Below are 12,978 nucleotides of genomic sequence, written 5' to 3' on the forward strand. Positions count from 1 at the left end.
AACAACTACGTAACTACCAAAAAAATTGATAATACCACAACGTAACTTACTGTTCGGATGAGCTAAACCAAATCAGCTTCAAGAACAATGTTATATTCTCAAAAAAATTCAGATAAATAGTTGCATATACAATATAATGTCTGCAAAATATAATTGTAATCGAAGACACTTAAATTTCTCGATTCAGGATAAATTAAACATTATTTACACATGCAATAACACAATAGAAATAAGATTAGACATAATTCAAAATAATTTTTTTCGGGTATATAATATATTTATGGATTTAGGGAAGGGGGGGTTTAAAATTCCAATGCAATGATTGAATTTATATCTAATAACTAGTGTTTTAAGCTAAATCTTGCAGCAGGAATCCCAGAAACGGCAATTCCATGCTCTGAAAGAACCTTTGCCTGTATCTCTCGTAGTTACACTGAGGTGAAGTGTTTTCGGCTTCGGTCCTCTCTTTGATTGAAATTTCCCTTCGTTCCCTGCTTTTTATGTCCATAACCCCTTCGAGCTGCAACCAAAGACAGCAAGCCTTTACAAATTCGGAAACTCAATCTGGGCAAACCACTTTTACAAGTCTCCCTCACACACTGTTATAAAGTTCGTTTAATACTCTATCTACATCTACAGGGTGAGTTTTGACATATAGTAGGTCATCAGAATAAATCATTCCATAAAAAATCATATACAGGGTGAGCCTTTGACTCGTACAAATATTTCAACAGTAGATTCTTGAGGTTGAAAGAAACACTTTTTACTCTTGCCATTTTTTCATAATCGGCTCGGTTCAAAAGATACAGGGTGTTGAAAAACCATAAAAAATGTTATTTTTAGTTCTATTTCACCAACGGTTTTATCGAATGAACTATATCTTTTTATCAGAAAAAATGGTAAAGCAAAAAAGCGTTTCTTTAGACCTCAAGAATCTTCTATTGAAATATTCAAAGATTCACCATGTATATCTATACTAATCAATAACATTGGAATGTCTACCTGTATTTTTCGAATATCTGACTTTTTTAGGGTAAATTAAGTTGTTTGAAACTTTTTTAAACATAATCAACTCATTTCTAGGTATTATAGTCTCTAAATTTCGTTTTTATCGACTTGAAGATATAACTGTTGAAGGGAAACTTGTAAAGTGATTTATAAACTTCAAATTCTCTTGTATCAATTGTAAGTTTTACGACAATTCATAATTAAGGTAATGAACGTCTTTTTTTTAGTGTTTTTTGACCAAAGATCGATATCTCAACGAAAAGTGGTCACTTCAAGGTCTTTGAAAGAAAAAATCGAAGCTGAATCAACAACTAGTCCATTCAGAAGTTTAATCAGAAATTTTTTTTACAGTTTTTCGTCAGTGGTATTTTCAAGACTACTCCGAAATCGCTACACCTAAGAAATTCGAAAGTTCGAATATGAAAACTAGACACTTGTACCTACAATTTCCCTTCTTCATATTAACTGTACGACCTTTTGTTTTCAAGTAACAGCCTATGTGGAAAAACTTGAAATTTTTTTGGTCCCCCAAATTTTTCTACTAAAACTATACTATTATTTCATTTCAACGATTTCTCTGTGTTTCACACCTTTATCACAATATTTCCACCGGTCATCACGAGTCACAACGAAGAAAAACGCTTGAAAAATAATGAATATATATTTTCGAAAATAATAGTTCACCACGATATCTCACACTTAATTTTTCACAACTAATAATAAAAATCGTCGCTGAGTATTTCCGGGTAGAACTCTCCCCATGTCTCCCAACTGATTTCCTCCTCGTAATCATCATCATCCTCAAAATCCTCATCATCATCTTCATCGTAATCCTCCTCCTCCTCCAACTCATCCGAATCCGTCAAGTCGGTTAGGGAGTAAGTGTCCGGAGTTGGGGGCCCGGCGACTGGAATTTCATCCGGCCTGTCCTTAACTAACTTGTCTCTTTGTTCTCTAGTTTCATCATCCATCAACATCACAAGCTGTAATAAAGAACAGCGGTTCTTAACAACTCATCACTTTACATCACTGTAAGTCACATTGAAGCTGCTTCGTCGTTTTTCCACTATATTACATTATTTCCTCTGGCTATTTTGTTGTTCGTTGTCGGATACGACCCCCCGGCCAAAGGTATCTATTTTAAAATACTTGCGACACACACGAGTATGATTCACCGTTACTTTACATCTTTCTACGGCGGTAAAACACAGAGAAATCATTATAGAATGAAAATATACTCAATTTTTCCACCTACTCAATTATTCATCAACAATTTGCAGCTGCAATTTGACAATACAGCTGAAACCTCAACTACTACTACGCAAAATCAAAAAAAAATTCTTACCTTCTTAACAATATTATCCAATATCATGGAGGGGTTTACACTCTCGATAGGTCTCCTGCAAATAGGGCAATGGTTCCTCTGATTCTTCCACCTGTGTATGCACGAACTGCAGAAACTATGGGAACAATTCAGCGTGGCAGCCTTGATAAACAGTTCCTGACATATACTACATTCCAAGTCCGAAGACTCCAACACGCACTGAATTTTCGACTGATCCAGAGATTCATCCAATAACTTGTTCTTTTTCGAGGGAACCTCTTCGTCCCCAGCCGGCAAACTTCTTTTGGCGGCTTTGGGGGCGCCTGAAGTACCAGGGGAGCCTTCTGGAGATGTGAGATCGACCACAATTTCAGGTTCTGCAAAAACAATCGTATTTAAGTTCCGGTGAAAGTGTTGAATAAAATCGTATTTACCTGGTCTCAATTCTTCCCTTCTTTCATAACTGTGATCATTTGATACACTAGGTACATCGTCTCCGTTTGTTACAGAAACAATGAAATCTGGATTTGGTTCACTGTTGGTTGTGGGGGAGGGATTGGAGGGGAGTTCGAATTTCAGGGAGACGGAACCTTCGACGAAACGAATCATGTCCCCTGTTTTCAAAGTTTTAGATCTTGATTTTATGACTGTGTTGTTGACGCAAGTTCCGTTGGTACTCTGAAAAACAATTGGAAAAACCGTTAGTCTTGTCGTTCTGTTATGAACGGGGATTGAAAACTAACTGAAAAGGGACGTAATCCACAATGACTATTATGTAAATTTTACTTACATGATCGTGTATTGCCCATACTCCATTGGCTTTTTCGATCGAAAAATGTATCCGTGAAATAGCTTGCCCAGAGATAACGTAGTCTGCTTTCAAACTTCGTCCAACCAAAATCTGGAAAAAAACAGTAGCTTAGCAAACAACACATTATGAAATTTAGTTTTTTCTACCTTTTCTGTTGTGATTTGGATAACCTCATTATTGGAAAGATTTAGCAGACGCGGATGGACACTTGATGCCATTTTCCCATTAGTTTGAAAACAAGGAATCAAAACTGATAATAGATCCTCACTGGCTTAACACCTTTTAAAGTTCAGTTGCACTTTTCCTTACGAACATTACATATGATCTCCATATTATGATCCATTATCCCCATTTGTCAAAATTATCATAAAACTTAAGAAACCATAGAACATAAACAAAATTAATTTTTTTGTTCTTGATTTTTGATAGATCATAGAATGTGTGCTTTTTGATCTTTGTTTTGATCACAGCGACACGGTGTTCTGAGACACTAGTTATTATGAAATAAAAATTAACTTCTTATACATCAGGATAAATTTTCATGAAAAATATTCTTCTGTTCGTATTGTTTTGAAATTAAGAATATAGTATTACTTTATCTTACGAAAGATTACTCCTCTTTGATCTTACTCTTACTTGTACGCAGAGTACCCTTTCTCTATGCTTGTACGTGTTCTGTGATCTTACTAGCCCCAAATGCTTCTCCAATTGGCCGTGAGGGGGCGTCCACTAGAGTTCGCTGTCAATTTTTTAGAATAAGGCAGAGACAACAAGGTTGTCTCTGGAATAAGGGTTATGTTTCCATTACGTTAATTTTTTCGTAAATAAGAAATTTCTTATTTCTCGATTTATCACGCAATATCACATTATTGCTACATTTCTATACACAGTCAGGATCAATAAATAATATTCGTGAGAACCTCAATACAATGGATGAATCGAAAACAATCTTGGTAACAGGTGGTACTGGTTTAGTTGGAGAAGCTATAAAACAACTAGTTACTTCTCAAAAAAGGACTAACGAAAAATGGGTATTCGTTAGTAGTAAAGATGCAAATTTGTGGTATACTTTTGTTTCTTTGCTAAACCATATTCCTCAGATTATTTGTTTTTTAGTGATCTTGATCAAACGAGAGAACTGTTCAAGAAACACAAACCTACTCATGTTATACATTTAGCAGCCAAAGTTGGTGGTCTCTTCGATAACATGTCGAACAATTTGGACTTTCTAGTAAGAACAATCTGAGTCATTCTTTGTAATTCGTTCAAACTTTGAATTTTAGAAAGACAATCTTCATATTAACGACAATGTACTTCAAGCTAGTTATGAGAATGGAGTGAAAAAGGTTGTGTCGTGTCTTTCTACCTGTATTTTTCCTGATAAAACTAGTTATCCCATCGATGAAACAATGGTAAATTTTCAAATAAATTAATATTCATTGATGAAATTTCTGGTATTTTAAAGGTGCATAATGGTCCCCCCCATAACTCCAACTTTGGCTATAGTCATGCTAAAAGAATGGTTGATGTGATGAATAAGGCTTATCATGAAAAATACGGATGCCAGTTTACTTCAGTCATTCCTTGCAATGTTTTTGGACCACATGACAATTATAACTTGAAGTCTGGACACGTTATTCCTGCTTTAATAAGGAAATTTTTCGACGTTATTCAGACAGGCAAGTACATTGAGCGCCTTATTTGACTGTACTACTGGCCGTTTGCCGATTATTCTACATGAAAATCTTATTTGATTTTAGGTGGCACCCAATTTACGGTTTATGGCTCAGGAAAGCCTCTTAGACAGTTCATTTACTCGAAGGATTTGGCTAAATTGTTTGTATGGGTGTTGTTTGAGTATAACGAAATTGAGCCGATAATCCTTGCAGGTAAGTATTCGTTCCTTCTGTTCAACAGAAAATCGAAGATCTACTGAACTTACTAAGCCAGGAATTTATTTAAGTGGATGAATCGGACGAAGTTACCATTAAACAAGTGGCAGAAGAAATCCTCAAAGCTTATAATTACAAGGGAGAGCTAATATTTGATACATCGAAAGCTGACGGACAATATAAGAAAACTGCTAGTAACTCTAAACTGAGGAAGTATTTACCCGATTTCGAGTTCACTTCATTTGACAGTGCTGTAAAGGACAGTGTTGAATGGTACCAGAAGAATCATGCTACAGCGAGAAACTGAATATATAACGAGGGTATTTAAAATAAATTTTATATTACATGGGGTCTGTTTGGAAGATGATGAAGATAAATTAGATAGATATTATTTTCAAAGTTTATTACAAAATTATAAAAATTATAAGTCAACAAAACAGTAATAAAGTTCCGAACAAGAGCAGAGCATTTTCAATGAGCAACAATTATTGTTAGAGTTTAAACCAATATATTTAACATTTCTATCAGATATTCATTACTAGAAGAGTTGCTCTTTAAGAATATGTATCACTCTATCAGAAACTGCAATCAGTTCTTCCTCAAGTGGATTACTTTTCTTTTTACGTGCTTAAGGATGTTAGAAAAAATGGTAGGCCATAACAGCCGAAATGAATTTTTTCCGTCAAAACTGAGCTCAGATTTGGAATCAGAGACCTCGAATTATGCAGAAAACATGTACGGCACCTCAATATATAAAAGTTCTATTTTGGATTCTTATCGAAAAAAACGCAAGGCTATACATCATGAAAAATTTTGGCCGAAAATGCTTTTTTTTTCGTATCGTCTTGAAATTCGAAATATAGTTTAATTAGGCTATTCTCTACCAGAAACTGCCTTCGGTTCTTCTTCAAGTGAATTATTTTTCGTTTTACGCCCCTTTGAAGGGCTGAAACTTTGGTGGGCCATAGCAGTCAAAATAATTTTTTTTCGTCAAAACTGATTCAAGATTTGAAATCAGAGACCTCGAATTATCCAGAAAACATGTACGGCACTTCAATATGAAGGCGGGTTCTTTCATTTTGAACGAAAATATAAAAGTAGTTGAAAAGCGCCTTGAAAACACTCACCCAGGCAACACATCATACTCCTCTGCCATACTAACCTTGTATGTTCAGTTGCAGGCACTGGTTGTCAGGGGCTGAAAAATTATTGAATAAAAACAGCCCAAATAAATCTTTTTCGTCAAAACTGAGCTCAGATTTGGAATCAGGGACCTCAAATTATCCAGAAAACATGTACGGCACTTCAATATCTAAAAGTTGGATTTTTGATTCCGATCGAAAAAAACGCAAGACTATACATCATGAAAAATTTTGGCCGGAAATGCTTTTTTTTCGTATCGTCTTGAAATTGAAAATGTAGTTTAATTAGGCTCTTCTCTACCCGAAACTGCAATCGGTTCTTCCTCAAGTGTATTATTTTTCGTTTTACGCCCCTTTGAAGGGCTGTAACTTTGGTAGGCCCTAGCAGCCGAAATAAATTTTTTTCGTCAAAACTGAGCTCAGATTTGGAATCAGGGACCTCGAATTATCCAAAAAACATGTACGGCACTTCAATATCTTAAAGTTGGATTTTTGATTCCGATCCAAAAAAACGCAAGACGCAAAGATGAAAAAAGATAATTTTCTTTAGACATTCTTGAAAATATTGCGCCACGACTAGAGACCAAGTTGACCAAATGATCTTCAATCTAATGCAATCTGGATCAAGGATCAAAAGTACTCTTTCTTCAGACTTTCTTGAAAATATTGCGCCACGACTAGAGACAAAGTTGACCAAATGATCTTCAATCTAACGCAATCTGGATCAAGGATCAAAAGTACTCTTTCTTCAGACTTTCTTGAAAATATTGCGCCACGACTAGAGACCAAGTTGACCAATTGATCTTCAATCTAACGCAATCTGGATCAAGGATCAAAAGTACTCTTTCTTCAGACTTTCTTAAAAATATTGCGCCACGACTAGAGACCAAGTTGACCGATTGATCTTCAATCTAACGCAATCTGGATCAAGGATTAAAAGCACATTTTTCTTCAGACATTTTTGAAAATATTCCAACATGACTAGAAACAATCTATTATTATGATCTTAAATCCATGATGAAAAATTTTGGCGGAAAATGCTTTTTTTTTCGTATCGTCTTGAAATTCGAAATATAGTTAAATTAGGCTCTTCTCTATCCGAAACTGCAATCGGTTCTTCTTCAAGTGAATTATTTTTCGTTTTACGCCCCTTCGAAGGGCTGAAACTTTGGTGGGCCATAGCATCCAAAATAAATTTTTTTCGTCAAAACTGAGCTCAGATTTGGAATCAGGGACCTCGAATTATCCAGAAAACATGTACGGCACTCCAATATCTAAAAGTTGGATTTTTGATCCCGATCGAAAAAAACGCAAGACTATACATCATGAAAAATTTTGGCCGGAAATGCTTTTTTTTTCGTATCGTCTTGAAACTCGAAATATAGTTTAATTAGGCTATTCTCTACCCGAAACTGCCTTCGGTTCTTCTTCAAGTGAATTATTTTTCGTTTTACGCCCCTTTGAAGGGCTGAAACTTTGGTGGGCCATAGCATCCAAAATAAATTTTTTTCGTATCGTCTTGAAATTCGAAATATAGTTTAATTAGGCTTTTCTCTATCAGAAACTGCAATCGGTTCTTCTTCAAGTGAAATATTTTTTGTTTTACGTCCCTTTGAAGAGCTGAAATTTTAGTAGACCCTAGCAGCCGAAAAAAAATTTTTTTCGTCAAAACTGAGCTCAGATTTGGAATCAGAGACCTCGAATTATCCAGAAAACATGTACGGCACTTCAATATCTAAAACTTCGATTTTTGATTCCGATCGAAAAAAACGCAAGACGCAAAGATGAAAAGAGAAGGTTTTCCTTTAGACATTCTTGAAAATATTGCGCCATGACTAGAGACATATTTTACCAATTGATCTTCAATCCAACGCAATCTGGATCAAGGATTAAAAGCACATTGTTCTTCAGACATTCTTGAAAATATTGCGCCATGACTAGAGACATATGTGTAGAAAATATAGATTGGCAAATGTGTATGGACAATTGGACACGGCCCCACCATATGATCAAAGATTATATAATTTTTGCATATGATTCATTTGCTTATCTAACTAATTCGAAGCATCATACCTATATATGTGAGTGTTTTTTATAATCTTTTCGAGTAACCCATTCAATTTATGTTCAGTTACATTGATTTTTCGGGATAAGGAATCAGGCGCATACTCCAATTCGAGTGGGAGCAGTTTTTTGCATCAATAGGGTGGAAATTTGTGTGAAGTGATTGATTTTTCATGGGAATAGGACCTGAATGCTGATTATTGATATATTTACACTGAAATTACAATTATCGAAATCTTCTAGGTGATTAGTGAAATATTCTTGGCAATCCACGGTAAAAACGCTGCGGGGATCATTTATTAACGAAAAATCTGGATCTTCATGATTTTCCTTTGATTTTTATATAACCTCTAATAACACGGTGGCACAGAGTCGTACCATAGAAGGAATTCTTGATATGCGTGTCTATGTAAATGACGTTTTTTTTGTGGTCGTGACTCTATGTTCCTGTTCATAGATTTTTATTAATGCTCTATGTTCTTGAACATAGATTAAGGCATATAATTTTTTCTATGCTCAGGATCTATGTTCGTGACCATAGAACTATAAGATAGATACTCTGTGGTTACTGGGCATAGAATTATATTCTTAACGTCTTTTTGTGTTCAGTGGTTAGCATTCTATGTCTATTATCTTTAAGGTTATGTTTAGAAAGTATGAACTTTACTCAATGCTTTCTAGAGTGTTTTTAGCTTTTATCAATGTTTTTTGCCTTACAAATTCAGCATTTAATGAATGTTACAAATTCAATGTCCATATTAGTGAAGGCGAAGTGGCAATTGATCAGGGATTTTCGACAAATCATGTTTTCTTTCTGACGGAAATTCGTTTTTTGTTCTAGGTTCTAGAGACTGTAGTATTGAGTTAAAGGAAGAATGAGAATCCTCAGAAGAACGAATATGGTTGAATAGTGATTTCAACGACTTGCGACTCTGTATTGTTGAGCATAGATTAAAGGTTTGTACTAGATTTAGATTTCGAAAGTTTAATAATTAGATCCTGATCTAGCAGAAACTGAAATCGGTTCTTCTTCAAGTGAATTATCATTTGTTCAATCTCCCTATGGCCCATAACTTTTCACGTAATGTGAAAGGACATAAAACGAAAAATGATTCACTTGAAGAGGAACCAATTACAGTTTCTGATAGAGCAGACTCTGATGAAACTTTTTCTGAATTTCAAAACGATACAATGAAAAGAGTATTCTTCACAAAAAATTTTCCACCCTGCGAGATAGTTGATTCCAAATCTGAACTCGGTTACTTTATATGACAAATACTTTCGCGGGTTAAACACTTTTACTATTTTTACTCTTCTCTGGATGAAAATTTTATTGCTTCACCACCTAGTACTATTTCGCTCGATCAATTAAAAAGTTCTTGGTAGATTTCGAATCTTCAGAATATAGTTTTATCAGAAACTGCAATAGGTTCTTCTTCAAATGATTTATTTTTCGTTTTACGCCCCTTTGAAGGGCTGAATTTTTGGTAGGCCATAGCAGCCAAAATAAATTTTTTTCGTCAAAACTGAGCTCAGATTTGGAATCAGGGACTTCGAATTTTCCAGAAAATATATACGGAAATCCAATCTGTAAACAGGTTTTTCCATTCTGGACGAAAAATCGACAAAGGAGAAATGCGCCTTGAAAATATGGGCATAGGCAACACATCATATTCATTCACCCATAAATTCTATTGTAGCGCCATCTAGTAGGTGTTTAGCAAACATAGTGCAACTCATTACAGTTTTCTATTACAGCCAAAGTAGAAAACTGTTCTGTTGGAGAGACAGGTTTCTATTATAAAGGCAAAGAACACTGTAATTGATTAGTGGATTTTCGTTGACATGGTACTAGATGGCGGAGCAAATGAATTCGTGAAAATTTCATCCAAGAATGGACAAATTTCAAAGTGTTTAAACGGCAGAACTATTTGTTATATTACGAAACTGAGTTCAAATTTGGAATCAGGGACTTCGAATTATCCAGAAAACATGTACGGCACTTCAATATCTAAAAGTTGGATTTTTGATTCCTATCGGAAAAAACGCAAGACGCAAAGATGAAAAGAGAATGGTTTTCCTTTAGACATTCTTGAAAATATTGCGCCATGACTAGAGACATATTTGACCAATTGATCTTCAATCCAACTCAATCTGGATCAAGGATTAAAAGTACATGTTTCTTCAGACATTTTTGAAAATATTCCATTATGACTAGAAACAAACTGTTATTATGATCTTCAATCCATGATGAAAAATTTTGACCCAAAATGCTTTTTTTTTCGTATCGTCTTGAAATTGAGAATACAGTTCAATTAGGCTATTCTCTACCCGAAACTGCTTTCGGTTCTTCTTCAAGTGTATTATTTTTCGTTTTACGCCCCTTTGAAGGGCCTCAACTTTGGTGGGCCATAGCAGCCAAAATAATTTTTTTTCGTATCGTCTCGAAATTCGAAACATAGTTTAATTAGGCTTTTCTCTATCAGAAACCGCAATCGGTTCTTCTTCAAGTGAATTATTTTTCGTTTTACGCCCCTTTGAAGAGCTGAAATTTTAGTAGACCCTAGCAGCCGAAATAAATTGTTTTCGTCAAAACTGAGCTCAGATTTGGAATCAGAGACCTCGAATTATCCAGAAAACATGTACGGCACTTCAATATCTAAAACTTCAATTTTTGATTCCGATCGAAAAAAACGCAAGACGCGAAGATGAAAAGAGAAGGTTTTCCTTTAGACATTCTTGAAAAATATTGCGCCATGACTAGAGACATATTTGACCAATTGATCTTCAATCCTACGCAATCTGGATCAAGGATTGAAAGCACATTGTTCTTCAGACATTCTTGAAAATATTCTAACATGACTAGAAACAAACTCTTATTATGATCTTCAATCCATGATGAAAAATTTTGGCCGAAAATGCTTTTTTTTTCGTATCGTCTTGAAATTCGGAATATAGATTAATTAGGCTATTCTCTACCCGAAACTGCTTTCGGTTCTTCTTCAAGTGAATTATTTTTCGTTTTACGCCCCTTTGAAGGGCTGAAACTTTGGTGGGCCATAGCATCCAAAATATTTTTTTTTGTCAAAACTGAGCTCAGATTTGGAATCAGGGACCTCGAATTATCCAGAAAACATGTACGGCACTTCAATATCTAAAAGTTGGATTTTTGATTCCGATCGAAAAAAACGCAAGACTATACATCATGAAAATTTTTCGACCAAAATGCTTTTTTTTTCGTATCGTTTTGAAATTCAGAATATAGATTAATTGAGCTCTTCTCTATCCGAAACTGCCTTCGGTTCTTCTTCAAGTGAATTATTTTTCGTTTTACGCCCCTCTGAAGGGCTGAATTTTTGGTAGGCCATAGCAGCCGAAATAAATTTTTTTCGTCAAAACTGAGTTCAGATTTGGAATCAGGGACCTCGAATTATCCAGAAAACATGTACGGCACTTCAATATCTAAAAGTTGGATTTTTGATTCCGATCGAAAAAAACGCAAGACTATACATCATGAAAAATTTTGGCCGAAAATGCTTTTTTTTTCGTATCGTTTTGAAATTCAGAATATAGATTAATTGAGCTCTTCTCTACCCGAAACTGCTTTCGGTTCTTCTTCAAGTGTATTATTTTTCGTTTTACGCCCCTTTGAAGTGCTGCAAATTTGGTAGGCCCTAGCAGCCCAAATAAATTTTTTTCGTCAAAACTGAGCTCAGATTTGTAATCAGGGACCTCGAATTATCCAGAAAACATATACGGCATCATATGATTAATAGGATATTTTATTTTACAGGTGCCAATCACGTTGATGGAAATTCGCTAGTGCTGCCCAATTACGAAGAAAGAAACTGCCCACAAGAAGTCAGAAGTCATTCAGTTATATAACCCTCCCTTCTATTTTTGATTTAAACATGTATATTCATTGATATTTATGTGAAAAATTCATTTACACTACTATTTTTCCACTTATTCTATGACAAAAACTGTATGATTTCACAAAATAAAGAAAAAAATTGAAAAAACGAATGTTTTATTCCTTAAAAAACACCCCAGTTATGACTAGAGTTCGAAAAACGAACTTGTCTAGAGTAAAATAGAGACGCCCTGAAAATTCGGAAATAGGCAACACACAATACACCATCACGTATGTTTGGTTGCCTACCGCATGAATCAGGCGCTACTCCGGATACCTCCTCGCTCTCCTGTGATCCTAATACAAAATCGAAAAATTCGAAGATTTGTACCTCGAGAATTACACAAAAATCGGATTTTGTATCAGGATCACAGGAAAGCGAGGAGGTATCCGGAGTATCAGGCGGCCCCTTAAAAATTCGGAAATAGGCAACACACAATACACCAACCGTGCATGTTTGGTTGCCTACCCCACGTATCAGGCGCTGCTCCTGATACCTCCTCGCTCTCCTGTGATCCTAATACAAAATCCAAATTTTCGGAGTTTCATGACCCAAGAATGATACAAAAGTTGGATTTTGTATTAGGATCACAGAAGAGCGAGGAGGTATCAGGAGCAGCGCCTGATACGTGGGGTAGGCAATCAAGCATACACGGTTGGTGTATCGTGTGTTGCCTATTTCCGAATTTTTAAGGGGCCGCCTGATACTCCGGATACCTCCTCGCTCTCATGTGATCCTGATACAAAATCCGATTTTTGTGTAATTCTTGAGGTACAAATCTTTGAATTTTTGGTTTTTTTATTAGGATCACAGGAGAGCGAGG

General features: G+C 35.4%; 2 protein-coding genes across 4 annotated transcripts; one reads left to right on the top strand and one right to left on the bottom strand.

Moving 5' to 3' along the window:
• Positions 1–115: 115 nt before the first annotated feature.
• On the bottom strand, positions 116–3,504 carry LOC123320615 (E3 ubiquitin-protein ligase CHFR-like). Of its 2 annotated transcripts, none has more exons than XM_044907977.1 (5): positions 3,290–3,503; positions 3,123–3,233; positions 2,767–3,010; positions 2,354–2,709; positions 116–520 (listed from the first exon to the last, which is right to left on the bottom strand). In XM_044907977.1, exons 1-5 carry the CDS (start codon positions 3,359–3,361, stop codon positions 350–352), a joined length of 954 nt encoding a protein of 317 aa, XP_044763912.1. In that variant the 5' UTR covers positions 3,362–3,503; the 3' UTR covers positions 116–349. The 2 variants fall into 2 exon arrangements, with proteins under 2 accessions (XP_044763912.1, XP_044763911.1); XM_044907976.1 differs by lacking the exon at positions 116–520 and adding an exon at positions 1,656–1,991 and having other exon boundaries at positions 3,290–3,504.
• A 429-nt stretch (positions 3,505–3,933) lies between these two features.
• On the top strand, positions 3,934–12,225 carry LOC123320731 (GDP-L-fucose synthase). Of its 2 annotated transcripts, XR_006538788.1 has the most exons (8): positions 3,934–4,206; positions 4,260–4,374; positions 4,427–4,555; positions 4,609–4,822; positions 4,904–5,032; positions 5,107–5,355; positions 9,083–9,198; positions 12,035–12,225. XR_006538788.1 is itself a non-coding variant. In XM_044908135.1 (6 exons), exons 1-6 carry the CDS (start codon positions 4,073–4,075, stop codon positions 5,340–5,342), a joined length of 957 nt encoding a protein of 318 aa, XP_044764070.1. In that variant the 5' UTR covers positions 3,934–4,072; the 3' UTR covers positions 5,343–5,495. The 2 variants fall into 2 exon arrangements, 1 of the variants encoding a protein (XP_044764070.1); XM_044908135.1 differs by lacking the exons at positions 9,083–9,198; positions 12,035–12,225 and having other exon boundaries at positions 5,107–5,495.
• Positions 12,226–12,978: the final 753 nt, after the last annotated feature.

This window comes from Coccinella septempunctata, chromosome 9 (assembly GCF_907165205.1).
Source record: "Coccinella septempunctata chromosome 9, icCocSept1.1, whole genome shotgun sequence".
In the NCBI taxonomy this organism is placed as follows: Eukaryota; Metazoa; Arthropoda; class Insecta; order Coleoptera; family Coccinellidae; genus Coccinella; species Coccinella septempunctata.

Excerpts from the sequence above, each read along its gene's own strand:
- LOC123320731 (XM_044908135.1), top strand. The coding sequence starts at position 4,073 with ATGGATGAATCGAAAACAATCTTGGTAACAGGTGGTACTGGTTTAGTT. Across the intron at positions 4,207-4,259 it reads AGTAAAGATGCAAATTTGTG|TGATCTTGATCAAACGAGAG; the intron begins GTATACTTTTGT and ends TTTGTTTTTTAG. Across the intron at positions 4,556-4,608 it reads ATCCCATCGATGAAACAATG|GTGCATAATGGTCCCCCCCA; the intron begins GTAAATTTTCAA and ends GGTATTTTAAAG.
- LOC123320615 (XM_044907976.1), bottom strand. The coding sequence starts at position 3,361 with ATGGCATCAAGTGTCCATCCGCGTCTGCTAAATCTTTCCAATAATGAG. Across the intron at positions 3,234-3,289 it reads TCCAAATCACAACAGAAAAG|ATTTTGGTTGGACGAAGTTT; the intron begins GTAGAAAAAACT and ends GTTTTTTTCCAG. Across the intron at positions 3,011-3,122 it reads TATGGGCAATACACGATCAT|AGTACCAACGGAACTTGCGT; the intron begins GTAAGTAAAATT and ends ATTGTTTTTCAG.